The sequence below is a fragment of the Betta splendens genome, chromosome 3, assembly GCF_900634795.4.
Source record: "Betta splendens chromosome 3, fBetSpl5.4, whole genome shotgun sequence".
In the NCBI taxonomy this organism is placed as follows: Eukaryota; Metazoa; Chordata; class Actinopteri; order Anabantiformes; family Osphronemidae; genus Betta; species Betta splendens.
Window position 1 is genome coordinate 16,014,950 of NC_040883.2, and position 15,373 is coordinate 16,030,322.

A 15,373-nucleotide genomic window follows, 5' to 3' on the forward strand; every position below is an offset into this window, starting at 1 on the left:
AAAATGATAAAACAGCATAAGATACTTTTTTGAAATCAAAGCACCGATTGCATCGGTTTCCTTGGTTTTGTGTTTGCACAATTGGAGTACAATCTGGATCCCAGCGATATGAGAGGAATATCACTGGGAATCAGTGCGGGAATTTCTCCTTTCTCCGCTCCTGTCATGGGAAAACTGCGAATACGTTACACATGCAGTGTGCGGTGAACAATACAGACGTGAGAACGCGGCCGGGCTCCTCGGCCCGCTCTCAGAAGGCGCCTCTTTCAACTTTAGACCTGGCAACAAAAAGCAACACAAGTTAAAGCCGATCAATGGCTGGCAGATCAATGCAGGCCCAGCAGACTCTAAACACCGGCATGAAGCTTATTTGGCGTTTAAATCGGGTATTTTACTTACTGTTACCTACTTGCTGCCTTTTATTTATTTGTACGATGACAGTCTTCTTAGAAACCTCCCTGTTAGGAAACGAAGCCGTCTGCGTCTCCCTGCAACTGAAAAAGCATTTCTGAAGCCAGTGAGTGTTTAGTAAAGGATTAATGCGGGAGGCCTTGATTGCGTTTAACAGAACAGGACCCAATTAGCATAATAGGCTGTCTTTCATTCTCTTTGAAGTCCAGAGCATAGAATAACAAATGTATATGAACCACCAGCCAAACGTCAATACATGGAAATGCCACAATCCTCAGTGGAGGGTCTTGGGTGAATTTTTTTTGCAGGAGGAGGGAAAAACATCCCATTTTATTGCAGAATAAGCAGAAGAGAGGATGCGATGGGTCTTCTAGCCACCAGGGCCAGCGGGAGCTGTGGGGCCCCCGGTCCTGGAGGAGAGCAGGGAGGCGGAGAGGATGCGGCTGCTGAGGGAGGTGCATCGTCTCTCTCAGGTGTTTTTCCAGCCACGCTACGATGCAGGCGAGTGAAAGTAATTACTCTCCAATTAAAGATAAAGATGTCACTCGGGAGGGAGCTGCAACACAACAGCTCACGATCAGGAGAGCAGAGGAAGGCGACGGCGCCGTACCCTTTAAAAGTGTTTGCATGGCATCCTGTCCCACGGTGATTCATCACGGTGTAAATAATCACATCTATTTTAAACATATGCCATAATACATGCTTTTCATTTTAAATCAGAATTTTAATAAATGTATTTCTCAGAGGTTTATTTTACAATTGCAATCCAGGCATAGTTCATGATTTAAAGATACGGGTTCTGTACTTCAGAATCCAGTTATTAGTATCCACCTTCTTGGTAGAAAATACATGGAATTAAAAATGCCTTTTGAGATGGAAAGAGCTTTGAACTTAAGAAACATTTCAAGAAGCCTCTCATTTTTTGTATTGAAAGTTCACCTCCTTTGAGCGTGCCATAGTTTGGTTTCCATTCCAAATAATAGGAGGAAGTATAATAGGTCAAGGCAATCAATGTGGAGGTTCAAAGAGAATCTTTGAGCTGTGATGAGTGCACATTTTGTACTTTTTCTTTGTACATGATTAGAATTAAGATGCTGTCAATAAATGCATCAGTGAAATGTAGTAGAGAGCAAATGCTGTGTTTGGTGAAAGAGTCCTTTTCTTATTAATAGGGGAAAGAATAATAAACCCCAAATCACTGAATCCACTAAAGCAGGCAGTTGTAAAATTAAATTTTTAATTTATTAAAACCATTTTACCACTTTAATTGAGCTCAGCTGAGCTCGGTCACAGTTTGTTTTGACTTGGTGTTGAGGATGTTGTTCTGTTAAGACATTTGATTGTGATGTTTTATTGTAAAAATGAAATGTCACCTAATTATGATGCAGAATAAGCTGTGTCACTTTTTATCATTCAGTAAGGGGACAAAATGTCACAGACCGATAATTCAAACACAGTCATCAGGCAGCATGGCCATCGCATTCAAATCAATGTGAAACAGTACATTTTATTTCAAATAATTGCACCTGTGAAGAACCTGATATTGTGTTAATTCCTTTATTATGGATATTTTTACAAATTTCCAATGTGCAACTTCCCCAGTCGCACAGAAAATATGTTAAGGGTTACTGTCATCTGGATGTAAGCAAAAATAAAACTCATTTTGGCAAGCTAAAAGGAGACTGGCAGTGCTACAGGTACATAGAAGATTTCAAGTGGTTTGGTGTAAGAATATTTTCGATAAAAATACTAGTCATACCCCTTTAGTGCCTTTTGTTTGTACCTGAAAAAACAAAACCAACACGTTCCCAGTTGAGATCACACTGCAAGTAAAGGCTATTCATTCATACCTCAGAAACATAATACAGTGTACAATTAAAAGTGCAACATGTAGAAAATATCTTTAATATGAGCTTAACATTTGTTAGACGCATTCAGTTCATCTGCTCAGTCTCAGAGCAGAGTCCCCTGTTTTCCTCTGGACGACCGCCTTCTGCAGCAGCCGGTGCGGTGTGAGCCTCAGAAAGGCAGACGTTGAGTACGGTTCTTCCAGTTCGCCTCCTCTGGCAGAATCCAGATGTTTGTCGTCATCCCGGAAAAGCACCTCAGTGTCCAGATATTGCTTGAGCTAATAAGTGACAAGACAGAAACATGAAAGTCATGCGAATAGATAACAGAGACAGCAAAAAAGAATCATACGCTTTAACATTTGGATAATCAAGAAAGCAAATCCCTTGGGTAGGTTTTGCTTTTAAGATGCACGTTAAGGGGAGACTGTCAAATGAACATGAGGTACAGGAAAAAAAATACACATTACACACAAAACAACAGTATGCAGAAACACATGCAGTCACACTCATTCACGAGGAAGACTGGTCAGGATCATCACAGAGCCTCATGCTTTTAGTCCTTGTGATACGATGTGAATGCTGACAGGTCAAAGGTCAGCCTCAGCTAAGCACACACTTCTCACTGTACAGTATCTGTTTGTTTGGTATGTGCTTATTAGTGGGGGACACATTTTAAAGTACTCTGTTACACAGTCCTGTGTTTAAAATTATACAAGTTCAAGTACTAAAAAATTGTCCCATAAATTAAGAATATTTATGTGAAATGGCTCATTTCATTTAAGTTTTATAATAATACTGTATCATTGTATATTAAATTAAAGTATTTGTATATTTTAATTTATTCTTATTCCTATTCTCATTATTCTTATTCTCATTCTCCCTATTATCATTATAGTTTACTTTATCACAGTAATAGTCATATTAATAAATCACAAACAAGCAGAAAGTAAATATAGTAATCAAACATCTGTCGGGACTTGCTGACGGGTGTAAGTTATTTAAATAAGGCATTAAAATGACACACGCTCCCTTTCTGCATTTACAGTAACAGTGATATTTACTTCTGACTTATCTGTGCCAGGCTACAGATGGGGAGCTAATTGGTGCTGTACAATGCAGCTGTGCCGACTACTGAACTGTCAAGGTGCTAAATCAAACGCCGTCTCTTTTGTTAATTATACACAATGCTACAAACAGTCATGTTCGTTTCAACCCTTTCTTTCCCCAACCAGCCATAAATATTTTGGCAGTGATACAAAAAAAAAAGAAAAAAAAAAACAATTTACACACAATTATCACAGTGGGATGAGCAGACTGCCTGCAGATGTTTGTTTTGATTATAATGGGAGCAGAGGCAGGGCTTCCCTAAGCTACACAAGATGTGTTTCCTACAATCACAACAGAGCGGTAAGCATGCGGCGAGGTGCAAAGCGCACAGGCGCCCCTCGTTACAGAGAATTAGCGAGGTCTCAGAAACATTAGCAGTGCGAAGCATGCAGTCAGGCCTTACTTTATTTCAGGTTAGACAAACGTGTAGTGAATTCCGTTGCTTAGAGGAGAGGGAGGCGCCAGAGATGCGGGAGGAAGAGGAGGAGGTGGAGGCGGGGGTGGAGGCGGGGGCGGGGGAGGAGGGGGAGGAGGGGCGGGGACGCTAGCCTGTGGGGGGACTATAATGAGAGGACACAAGGAGAAGAGGGAGGGAGAGGGACAGTGGTTGTTAGAGACACACAAACACGTCAGTGCTCAGTGCAAACATGAAGCTCTGTTACAGTGTCTCACACTAGGTCCTACTGGAACATCTGCCTGTAAATCATATGAACTCACGGTGTTAAAAAACGTAATTGTAACAACATGAAAATGCTGATTGCATGAAAGTTAATTAAATAGCCTGAGTGTAACATTTTGAAACACACCGTAGGATCTATGGGGTTTAAGGCTACAGAAACAATCCTCATTACTGAATAATCTGCTGCTAATTTTCTCTGATCATATAATAGTTTGCCTAAGGTTGCATCTTCAGATGTCTTGTTTTAGTAGGAAATCCAGAATACATTCAAGTTAAAAACCAGGCATGACCAACAGTACTGCACTTCATTGAAAAATACATTTAAGAAAGTACTGTACTGGATGTTCCATGGGTGTAGATAGACTACACATGGCTCCACCAACAACCTCAACATATGTGTTTGCCAAAAAAAGCAACTTTTATTCTGGTGGTGAAAGGCAATAAGTCAATATTCAGTCAAACGTGCAGTTGGGTTTGCTGTCGCCTCCATTCAGTGGTGTTTGTGTGGCGTGTGCTTCACGGTTTCATCATCAGAACATTTTATCAGCTAAAAAGAAAAGAAAGCCGTGAATGGCTGAAGAGACACTACACCAGGAAGCTTATTTTGTAGATCATGAATATTTTGTAGATATAAATATATAAATATTTCCAGCAGTAAATGACAAAATACCCAATTATTACACTTTTAAAACTAACAAATTTAACAATCAGGAACACCTTCTTAATATATACTGGTGTAATTGCGATGCTGAATATTCCATCTTTCATGACAGGATTATTGAAGTGTCTCATGCATAATACTGTGAAAAGAGACCGTTCTTTTAAATCTGGGGTTTGAATGTGCACCTACCTTTAACACCAAAGGGAGAGAAAGTCACTGATTCAGTCTCCGCTGACAAGATGCCACCAGTTATATTCTCTGACATTTCTCTATGCTGGAAATAATGTTATAATTGTTGACTTTGCCTCACTGTGCATATTAAGCTTCCACACACGCTGACAGCTTGAGTGTTAGTGTGTGTGACAGATACGTGTGTGTGTGCGTGTGTGTGTAAGGGAGGCAGGCAGACTGACAATCTGGTGCAGCTTCAGTGAAAATGAACTTGCCTGCCTGCTGTAGAGTATGAAAGAGATGAAAAGTGAGCTCAGTGTCTTTTATGCAAGTTCAGAGATACGTTCAAAGCAGCAGCAGTGCTATGCAGGAGGAGAGTGGAGCTCGACTGGGTCATTGATCAACACACAAAATGGCCTCATCAAGCGATTCCTCCCCTGTCTGAAAGATTCTACATGGATTGCAATTAGAGACTATCTGAGCTCCTAATAAGGAATAATGTTAAGTTATTAGGAAATGAACAGCCTCATTGCTTGAGCAACGCTGCACCTTATGCCCTTCTCATCTCCACTCCATCAATCCAGCGCTTCTTGAAAGGCTGCTTCCCTCTCTTTATCTCTGTTTCAACCAAAAAATTGTCAGTTTGATGCTGGGAGAGATTTGACTGAAAGCGCCAGTTGGAGGACTTTTTTTGGCACAGTAATTATTTCTGTTCTGTGGAAAATAAATTTTTATTTATAAAGGAGGATAATCTTGGCTTTAGAAATGACTGAATGAATTTGAGTAAGGTCTATACAGTATATATGCTTTTAGATTTTCCTTAAGTAAACATGGCTCTAACCTTGGCCCTCAGCAACCAACAGCTTCAGTCATGACCATTTCATGTTAAACCAATAACTAACCTGTGACTAGTTTGCTCTTGAGCGAGGCCTCGGAAGCCAGAGCGTAAGACATGGTGATGATCCTCTCCTGCTCCTGTAAAGCTGAGTCCAGGGCCACCAGCCCCACATCTGGCTTGTCCACAGCCACTGCTGGTGCTAGGTTTTGTACACTGTAGCACGGGCACAGAAAGGAAACAGAGGGTTAATAATAATTAATGAAGTCAAGTTTTGGTCTAAATGTGGGTAACTAAGTCTCCTCATTGGCCCGGATCAGTGTGTTCAGCTTCCTTTCTCTACCTGGACTTTGCCAAGATGCTCTTAATTCGCTCCACCTTGCGATGACGTTCCTCCACCTCTTGAGGACTCAGCGGCTCCTCGGGCTCTGAATCCACATAACGCTCTGGAATCAACACTTTCTCAGGCTTGGACAACTACAAAACAGATAAAGTGTGTGTACTGTATAAAGTCAAACACAAAAAAAAAATCATTTAGTGATTGACAACAAGGACCCTTTCATTGATTGGCTTTTCATCCTAATAGCGTTTAGTGTTTATTTTTAGCTATTTTTAAAAAATCATTATTGTTTACTTTATTTCTTGGTCTGACAAAGTAACTCACCTCCTTGTTCAGGTCCAGGTCATACTCCAGCGGCTCCAGGTCAGCTTCTTGGGTCGGAGTTGAAGCCATAGAGCGGAAGGTGAGCCATTCGTCCGAGTGGGAGCGGGGTCTCTCATTGTGCTCCGGAGGCCTTTCCTCCCCCTGGACGCTCCGAACCGCCTGCGTCTCTTCTCCCTGAACAGCCCTCTCAAGCAGCTGCAGGTCAAACTCCTGCTCTCTCTTCCACTGGACAATGGGAAAAGAATGGGCTATGAATCAAATCGCAGAATTCTCCCGATGAGGTGCTTGATGGTCAAATAAATGTGACACTTACTTGTTTAAACTGTCTTCAGACTAAAGTTCATGTAATTACCACTGTGTGTGTATGTGCTTGTACAAGAGAACCACAGGGAGCATGCATTGATGAGTATGCATGCTTATGTAAAACTGAAAGCTCTCAAATCACAGCATGCTGTAAATCGTCTACAACAGAGATAAGGGAGACAGCACAGAGCCACAAAAATAAACAGGAAGCATCACTTCACTCACACAAGACAATATCACCACAACCGGAGTGTAACAGCATACACACACACGGTGGATGAAATAAATAAAAAACATGGCGATATGTGTTCATTAGAAAATAATGTTTATTTATTTGCACACATTCACATGTAAAAAGGGAGATTTCTTATAACTAACAGTTAGTTAGTGCAATAAAACACTAAGCAAACATGGAACTTGTATAAACCATGGTCCAATATAAGTAGAGGGCAAAACCCATCTACAAAAGGATTAAGGAGTGGTAAATAGTGGGACCCTAATTCACAAACCATCAAGCTAGTTTAGTTGGTTCATTTACATAGAAGAGCTCCAAGAGGAAAATGTAGAATGAGGTTGAGAGGAGGAAGCTTCAGTGGGCGTGGCTACGTGTGTGTCAGTGTTCTGGTCAGTAGAAAATAAGCAGGCACTTTGTCTCTCACACACACTCCCACGCATACAAGAGGATGGCTTAAAGGCACCAGCAGCACTTAACTCAACAACCACAGGCATTAATGTGAAAGGAAAGACAGGAGCGGTTATATTATAGGGTGGGAAACAGTTTGGTGAGATGGTAAAATAAATGCTGTGAGAGTGAACTGAACCCAGATGCGGAACAAACAACGGGTGGATAAAGTAACGTTAGCGTCTACAACGAAAAAGATGCGAGAACGTGAAGCAGAGGTGTCGGCGACGGCTCATTCCGAGGTCATTAGTGTGTTATGTGTTTGATAGACATGATACATTCATCAGTGGTAAGAATGTTTAGTATGACCACATGTATCAGAGCTGTACACACTTTGTGCAGGCTTTCATAAAGCAGAGGCCGATAACGTTTCTCTGAGCAGCCGCCACAGAGACGACATTATGAAATATTATGGATTCGTTAGCATGTCATAGCTTGATGGGACAGCAGAATTATTCTTTATTGTATTATCATGTGTATGTTTTACTAGAGCAATGTGAAATGTGTAAAAAAGCATCACGCAGTCAGTTGCTATTCGGCGCTACCTCATTGTTTTGCTATTAACTTTGTAAAGAGAATGGACTGGTCTTCGGAAGACACGTGCTACTGTTGTACATCACCGCTCTCTGCTTTTGCTGTCGTCATGCTCGAGAATGTGACGTGTGAGACTGCTCTAGTGACATACTGATCCCAGGTCTGCTGAAAGCGGTCGCGCCGAGGAGGAGCGCGAGGACGAGGACGGCTGGCGCTCGCCGTGGCTCAGGGTGCGTTTGCGCTGGCGGACGAGGGCCTTCTGGTGCCTCTTCATCCTCTCCAGCTGCTCGTCGGCGCTCATCTTCCCCCGCGGCTGCTGCTGCGGCGGCAGCGCCGCGTCCCCGGAGTACAGGCGCTCCAAGGCACTTTTTGGTTTGTCCTGAGAGACAGTGGAGACAGACAGCAGTCAGGAAAATTAAAGCACCCTCATGATCGTGCTGTACAAACATGTCAATCACGCATTAAAGGAAGTCAATACATAATTTATTTGCAAGGCTATGACTAAAGCATCTAGACGAGACCAGAGGAAAAGATAATAAACAACATAATAATACTTAGATACATTCTCTCTTATTTCAGTAGCCTTTGTATCCCTAACCACGCCCCCATTGTCTGGCCACACCCCCTTGTATTTAGTCACACCCACTTCCTGGTTTTCCCCTTTTTCACCAGTGGAATCAGTTAGTCTAACTCACCTGTGCCTTTTCTTTTTACCTCATTCACTCTTTACCTTCTGATTCATCTGTTCTTCATGCCATGTTTAGATTAGGTCGTGTGAAGGGAAACCAAATTTAACCTTGATCATGACCAGTATGTTCTCAGGACCAAGCCGTGCTTTCATCATGTCCAACAACGTGTGTAAATTATGTTGTGAATTTTAGGTTTTTGTTCCTTTTTTCTTGGTTCAGAGGTGTCTTAAGTTCATCCATGTCTGTTCTGTTACATGTGCTAGTGTCTATTTGCACTCTGTGGTGCTCTTTTGGTCGCTAAGAACTCTTAGAACCCGTTCCACCGTCTTTGTGGTGGACTGTGACCGTTAGAGTAGTTGGATGCTTCTACTGACTATAAGTCACGTTTGACTTTTTGAGTATTTGTATTTATTGAGAAAACTCACCTTTGTGCCGGCGGCGGATGCTGCTCTCCGGAGGGTCACATATGACGAGATGCTTGAAGACTGGTTTAGTCTAAGTGAGGAAGAAGCCACTCCTGAGAAAAGGACAAAAGCAAACTTAGTCAAAGGTATCTAAGTATAAATATAAATATGTCATCCGGGAACTGTACCTCTGCTAGGCAATGTCTGATAACCTCCCACATGTCCAGATGCTACAACTGTTATGTGGCTGGAGTTGTCTCCAGTTCCCATGAGCTCTGGGTCACTCAGGAAAGGCCTAAGTTCCACCTGAAATAGTCAAAGGGTTATAGAATAAAGGCAGTGGCTTTACACAGCACAAACACTGACATCTACACACCTTACTGTCTCCGTTAGTGTAGTGGCCAATCTCTCTGTCTCGTTTACGTTCATCTGACTGTCGCTTGAGGCCACGGACGGAGGTGTGTCTGATCACTGTTGTCTCCCGCGGTAAAGGGGGCACAGCAGGGGGCTGCTCATCAGGACTGTAGAGCTGAGGTAGAGGAGGTCTGGGAGGCACGTCTTCCTCCCCCTGCACACAGAGCCGCTGTTAATCTTCGTAGCTAGCTTCTCTTCTTTCACATGCAGTGCGTTCTTGGTCTCACTCACCCATTTAAGTCCACTGGTAATGGTCACAGAGTGATGTAAAGGCTGCTGACTGGGGCTGGAGCACAGAGTAGGTGTGAGGGCGCTGGGGTTGAGGTGGAGGCTGTGCTGCTGCTGCTGTTGGGACAATCTCATCTCCACAGCAGAAGGGCTCCCACATACAGAAGGCACCGTCACTGAAGGCACAAATTTCCTCTCTGGGGAGTTGGATTGTAAGGTTTGAAGACAGTGCTTGTTTTTGACACCGTACTCTACAATACTATGACTCTTTATCAGCCTACACTACCATAGTATCGCACGTTTCCTAATGGTCACACAGATATACATTCCTGTCAGAGTCCTGGGTTTGACTGTTATTTACTCCAAACGCATCAAACCAATACTATGGCACTTTTTTAATGACATACTATAGTATGACAAACACTTTTTGACTATATACTATACTATGACACTTCTTCACCCAAAACTATACTATGAGCTACCAATTTATTTATTAACCACATAGTATACTATGACACTTTTATGACAATATACTATAGTATTACAGTTTTTATGACAAACAATATATATATATATATATATATATATATATATATATATATATATATATATATATATATATATATATATATATATATATATATATATATATATATATATATATACAGTCAGGACCATAAATATTTGGACAGAGACAACTTTCTTCTAATTTTCTTTCTGTACATTACCACAGTGAATTTTAAATGAAACAACTCAGATGCCATTGAAGTGCAGACTTTCAGCTTTAATTCCATGGGTTGAACAAAAAGATTGCATAAAACTGTGAAAAACTAAAGCATTTATTAAACACAATCCCTTCATTTCATGGGCTCGTAAGTAATTGGACAAATGAAATAACTGAAAATAAAATGGTCATTACTAATATTTGGTTGAAAACTCTTTGTTGGCAATGACAGCCTGAAGTCTTGAACTCATGGACATCACGAGATGCTGGGTTTTCTCCTTCTGAATGCTCTGCCAGGCCTTTACTGCAGCGGCTTTCAGTTGCTGTTTGTTTGTGGGCCTTTCTGTCTGCAGTTTAGTCTTCAACAAGTGAAATGCATGCTCAATTGGGTTAAGATCAGGTGACTGACTTGGCCATTCAAGCATATTCCACTTCTTTGCTTCAATAAACTCCTGAGTTGCTTTGGCTGTATGTTTTGGGTCGTTGTCCATCTGTATTATGAAATGCCGCCCAATCAGTTTGACTGCATTCACCTGGATCTGCGCAGACAGTATGTCTCTGAACACCTCAGAATTCATTCGGCTGCTTCTGTCCTGTGTCACGTCATCAATAAACACTAGTGTCCCAGTGCCACTAGCAGCCATGCACGCCCAGGCCATCACACTGCCTCCACAGTGTTTTACTGATGATGTAGTGTGCTTTGGATCATGAGCTTCTCCACGCCTTCTCCATACTTTTCTCTTGCCATCATTCTGGTAGAGGTTGATTTTGGTTTCATCTGTCCAAAGAATGTTTTTTCAGAACTGTGCTGGCTTTTTTAGATGCTTTCTAGCAAAGTCCAATCTGGCCTTCCTATTCTTGCGGCTTATGAGTGGCTTGCACCTTGCAGTGTACCCTCTGTATCTACTTTCATGCAGTCTTCTCTTTATGGTAGACTTGGATATTGATACGCCTACCTCCTGGAGAGTGTTGTTCACTTGGTTGGCTGTTGTGAATGGGTTCCTCTTCACCATGGAAATGATTCTGCGATCATCCACCACTGTTGTCTTCCGTGGACGTCCAGGTCTTTTTGCCTTGCTAAGTTCACCAGTGCTTTCTTTCTTTCTCAGGATGTACCACACTGTTGATTTTGCCACTCCTAACACTGTAGCAATTTCTCCCATGTTTTTTTTCTGTTTTCTCAGCTTAATGATGGCTCGTTTCACCTGCATGGAGAGCTCCTTTGACCGCATGTTGTCTGTTGACAGCAAAATCTTCAAAATGTAAACACGAGTCCTCTAATCAACTCCAGGCCTTTTATCTGCTTCACTCATAATGACATAACAAGGGAATTGTCCACACCTGCCCATGCAATAGCATGGAAGTCAATTGTCCAATTACTTACGAGCCCATGAAATGAAGGGATTGTGTTTAATAAATGCTTTAGTTTTTCACATTTTTATGCAATCTTTTTGTTCAACCCATGGAATTAAAGCTGAGAGTCTCCACTTCAATGGCATCTGAGTTGTTTCATTTGAAATTCACTGTGGTAATGTACAGAAACAAAATTAGAAGAATTGTGTCTCTGTCCAAATATTCAAATATTTATGGTCCTGACTGTGTATATATATATATATATATATATATATATATATATATATATATATATATATATATATATATATATATATATATATATATATATATATATATATATATATATATATATATATATATAGTGAGACCCTACTTTAAGCATGCTGAAATCACGCATCGTTCAGGCAGCTGTTTCAATCTGTGTAAAGCACGTTGCACAACCAGTGTGTAGCACTTGTCTCACCTGGGTTGGTAACAGAGGAAATAGTGACTTTGTAGTTGGCTTTACTGGTACTGAGGCCAGCGATGACATCCTCTATCCTCCACAGCTCCTTTCTGATCTGGACTTTCTCGTGCTGTTTACAGAAAAGGAGTCGATTCCGTCGAAATACTGTTGACCATCAAACTGACGCTCCTCCAAACAGAACCACACACGCACCCTCCACAAAAGGGAGTTAAGAGAGATCACGGCGCCACCGACCTGAGTGAGATCGCTGCGGCTCATCTGTCCCTGCAGGGCTGACCTGAGCCAGTCCACGTCTCTCTCCAGCCGGCTGTACTCATTCCATGCGTTCTCCATCTCCTGTAAAGCAACTTCACGTTATAGGGAGACAGGAAACAGATTTCTTACAGTGCACTCACCTCGCAAAGGCAACGCTCCTATGATCCTATGAGAATGAATGTGGTGGAATGTAGTATAATAGTAGAGAGCAGGTGTGTTGAGGGACTTTAGTTATGTGTTGAATATGAATTTAAGTTCAGACTACAAATATGGATTACTTAGATTTCTTCTGTTGGACAATAGACCAATGAATACAAGCATCATGGCATCTGATGAGGAAGCTAAAACACACAGCTCCTGTTTACTGTTGCGCAATCCTGCAGTTTATTTGTAAATGTTCTCCTGAAACTTCTTTTTTACTTTAGCGCTTGAATACCAATGCACTTCATGACCAAAGTGGCAGAAAAGCGAGTTTCTTCGTTGCCCCAGGATTGTCCCCTATCACTCATCTTGATAGTCACAGTCAACATGAAACATGTGCCCGTTGCAGAAACCATTGACTAAAAAGAGAACAACTAAAAATAGCCGCAAACATCTTGTTTTCAACCAATAAAAACATTATGTGGTAGATTGTAGCTAGTGTACTGACTAACGGACTTGCGTGTGAGGTTCATGTCTTACTGTGGACACTTGGGATATTTCAGCCCTGATGTGCACCACATCCTCCTGCAGTAGTTTCTGCTGATAGGCGATCTTCTCCACGTGGGCCGGCTGATCTCTGTACTGCTCCATCTGCTGGTGGGAAACATCCAGGACCGACTCCAGCTTGTCCTGGAAAGGGACATAATGAGTGTCTGAACACGGACAAAGCTAAACACAATAAACACATTAGTACACACAGTAAATATGTAAATACAAACAACACACACCAGTGTAGCTACAGCAGGTTTACAAACCTTATCCTCCTTTAAAGTGCGTATCGTGGCCTCTAGCTCCTGGAGAATCTTGTCTTGTTCACACAGTCGACTTAATTTGACCTAAAAGAACAACATTTGGAATAATAAGCACAATTAAATCCAGCTCTCCCCCTCATTACTTTATTTAACAAAAATATGGAGAAGAGAAGACAAAATGCAACAGCAAGAGCGATAACGATGCAACTGTTTGACAACAGTGTTTGTCCACATCAACAGAGGTCAATGGCACCGCTCAACTGCCTTTAAGAGCACCGGCGGAGCAGATCAACCGCTGCAGTCTGCGCTGTCTGTAACTATGTCAATAAGGCCCATCTATGTGAAAGGCCCAGAGGAATTCCTCTCATCCGCGCAGTGAGAAATATCAAAAGGCTTCACTCTGTCTAGTTTGGGGGTGAGAGCTGGTAATGCCCATTATGAGTAATCATAATCAAAAATCCATATTTTCAAATTCACTTTTGGCAAAAACCATGTTTATTGAGAGTGACAGATTTGTTTTCCCAGAAATGGGTTATGTGTTTATGAAAACAACATAAGACTGCCTAGTTCACAGTCTTTCTCACACAGTGTATTTTTTCCTCAGATCTATTTATCATTCTGTTCAATTAATAATTAAGCTGTTTTTATTTTGCTGCCGTATATTGTTGTTTTTAATTGCATAAAATATTCATTGTTCCGACAAATTTACTGGCAATTTCTTATAAATTGTTAAAGTGGAACAATGCTAATGATGAAAAGCCAGGACATCCATCTTATTTACCTCCATTCAGCAGAAAACAAAGAATGAGAAAAGCAGGATCAGGCAAATCAAACTGAAAAATTTAACAGCTCAACATCTAAAACTCCCATTACATGTATTTTTCCCTTTAAATTGCAGGGTGGAAAATAAAAGCTATGGTCGATACTCTCAGGCCCGCACTGTGCAGTGAGGATGCATGTCCCCACAGTGTTGCAATGTACATACGTTCCCTTCCCTCTGCAGCCTCTGTTTACCACAACTTAAGAACACACACACAGACACACAAACCGCAGTAAAACACACAGCAAAGTCAGACTAAACTCAGCTGCTTCTCTGTAGTGGAAATGGAGATCGTACAGGAAAGAAAGGGATGGATAAACAGAGTGCTTATCAGGCGGTCTTTAGATCTTGAGAACATAATGATTCACTTACATCAGCGTCGCTTTCTGCTATTTTCACAGGCCTGGACGCCCGTTCCTTTTTCAAACTCTCACGCCCAGTAACCTACAATTCCCAGTATCCACAAATAAAACAAATCAACATATTAGCAACACGTCAACTGCTACAGTAGCCCAGTCAAACTGAAAGATTAATACAGTATAAACCATCAAATAAATTACATACAACCAAGACAGAGACAAAGCAGCTGCAGTAACTGAACGAAAAAAAAAAAAGTGTGCAGATGTTTGTTTAATGTAACAATGAAAACACTGAAGCTGCTCTTTCATTTCATCACTTCCGTAGCCACAGTAAAAGGTAATTTCCAGAAAACCTGAAGGCTCTATTTACAATATTAAACTCTGAAAATTGCTTCTTCTGTCAGATAAAGGTTCAACTCACTAGCAATTCACAGTTTTAATTTGAGATGCACAGAGTCACTGTTTACATGAATAAACCTGTAAGTTATCACTCTAGTTTCCTGCCTCTAGTATCATGTGTGGTAATGCAGTTCATGTTGAAACAAATAGTACTGACAGTGCGTGCAAAGCCAAAGGTAAGAATCTTAAAAAGACCAAATTAAATCAACTAACAGGTTAGTGTGTTCTCCAAAATACTGGATACATTTGAATGTAGGCCCAATAAGGATAGAGAGTCAATTATTCAAATGTATTGTAAGGGTGGCATAAATATATACATCAATCCAAATCATAGTGTTGGATGAATTATTGCTAAACAATTTAACCAATTACCTGCATATTGAAACTATTTAGCAAATAAAGTTGCAAA

At 41.2% G+C, this 15,373-nt stretch overlaps 1 protein-coding gene across 15 annotated transcripts in view; it reads right to left on the minus strand.

Moving 5' to 3' along the window:
• Positions 1–1,954: 1,954 nt before the first annotated feature.
• plekha7b (pleckstrin homology domain containing, family A member 7b) overlaps positions 1,955–15,373 on the minus strand; it is a 47,825-nt gene continuing 34,406 nt past the window's right edge. For 14 of the 15 annotated variants that reach the window (XM_029144248.3, XM_055507400.1, XM_029144242.3 and 11 more), the window contains 15 exons: positions 14,579–14,650; positions 13,390–13,470; positions 13,115–13,264; positions 12,413–12,514; positions 12,176–12,287; positions 9,636–9,829; positions 9,367–9,558; positions 9,179–9,296; positions 9,012–9,103; positions 8,049–8,276; positions 6,379–6,603; positions 6,058–6,191; positions 5,782–5,930; positions 3,772–3,928; positions 1,955–2,539 (listed from right to left, as the gene is read on the minus strand). In XM_029144248.3, the coding sequence (XP_029000081.1) occupies positions 3,783–3,928; positions 5,782–5,930; positions 6,058–6,191; positions 6,379–6,603; positions 8,049–8,276; positions 9,012–9,103; positions 9,179–9,296; positions 9,367–9,558; positions 9,636–9,829; positions 12,176–12,287; positions 12,413–12,514; positions 13,115–13,264; positions 13,390–13,470; positions 14,579–14,650 (1,995 nt within the window). In that variant the 3' untranslated portion in view covers positions 1,955–2,539; positions 3,772–3,782. The remainder of the gene's footprint in view (positions 2,540–3,771; positions 3,929–5,781; positions 5,931–6,057; positions 6,192–6,378; positions 6,604–8,048; positions 8,277–9,011; positions 9,104–9,178; positions 9,297–9,366; positions 9,559–9,635; positions 9,830–12,175; positions 12,288–12,412; positions 12,515–13,114; positions 13,265–13,389; positions 13,471–14,578; positions 14,651–15,373) is intronic. The other variant, XM_029144253.3, reaches the window with a different exon arrangement.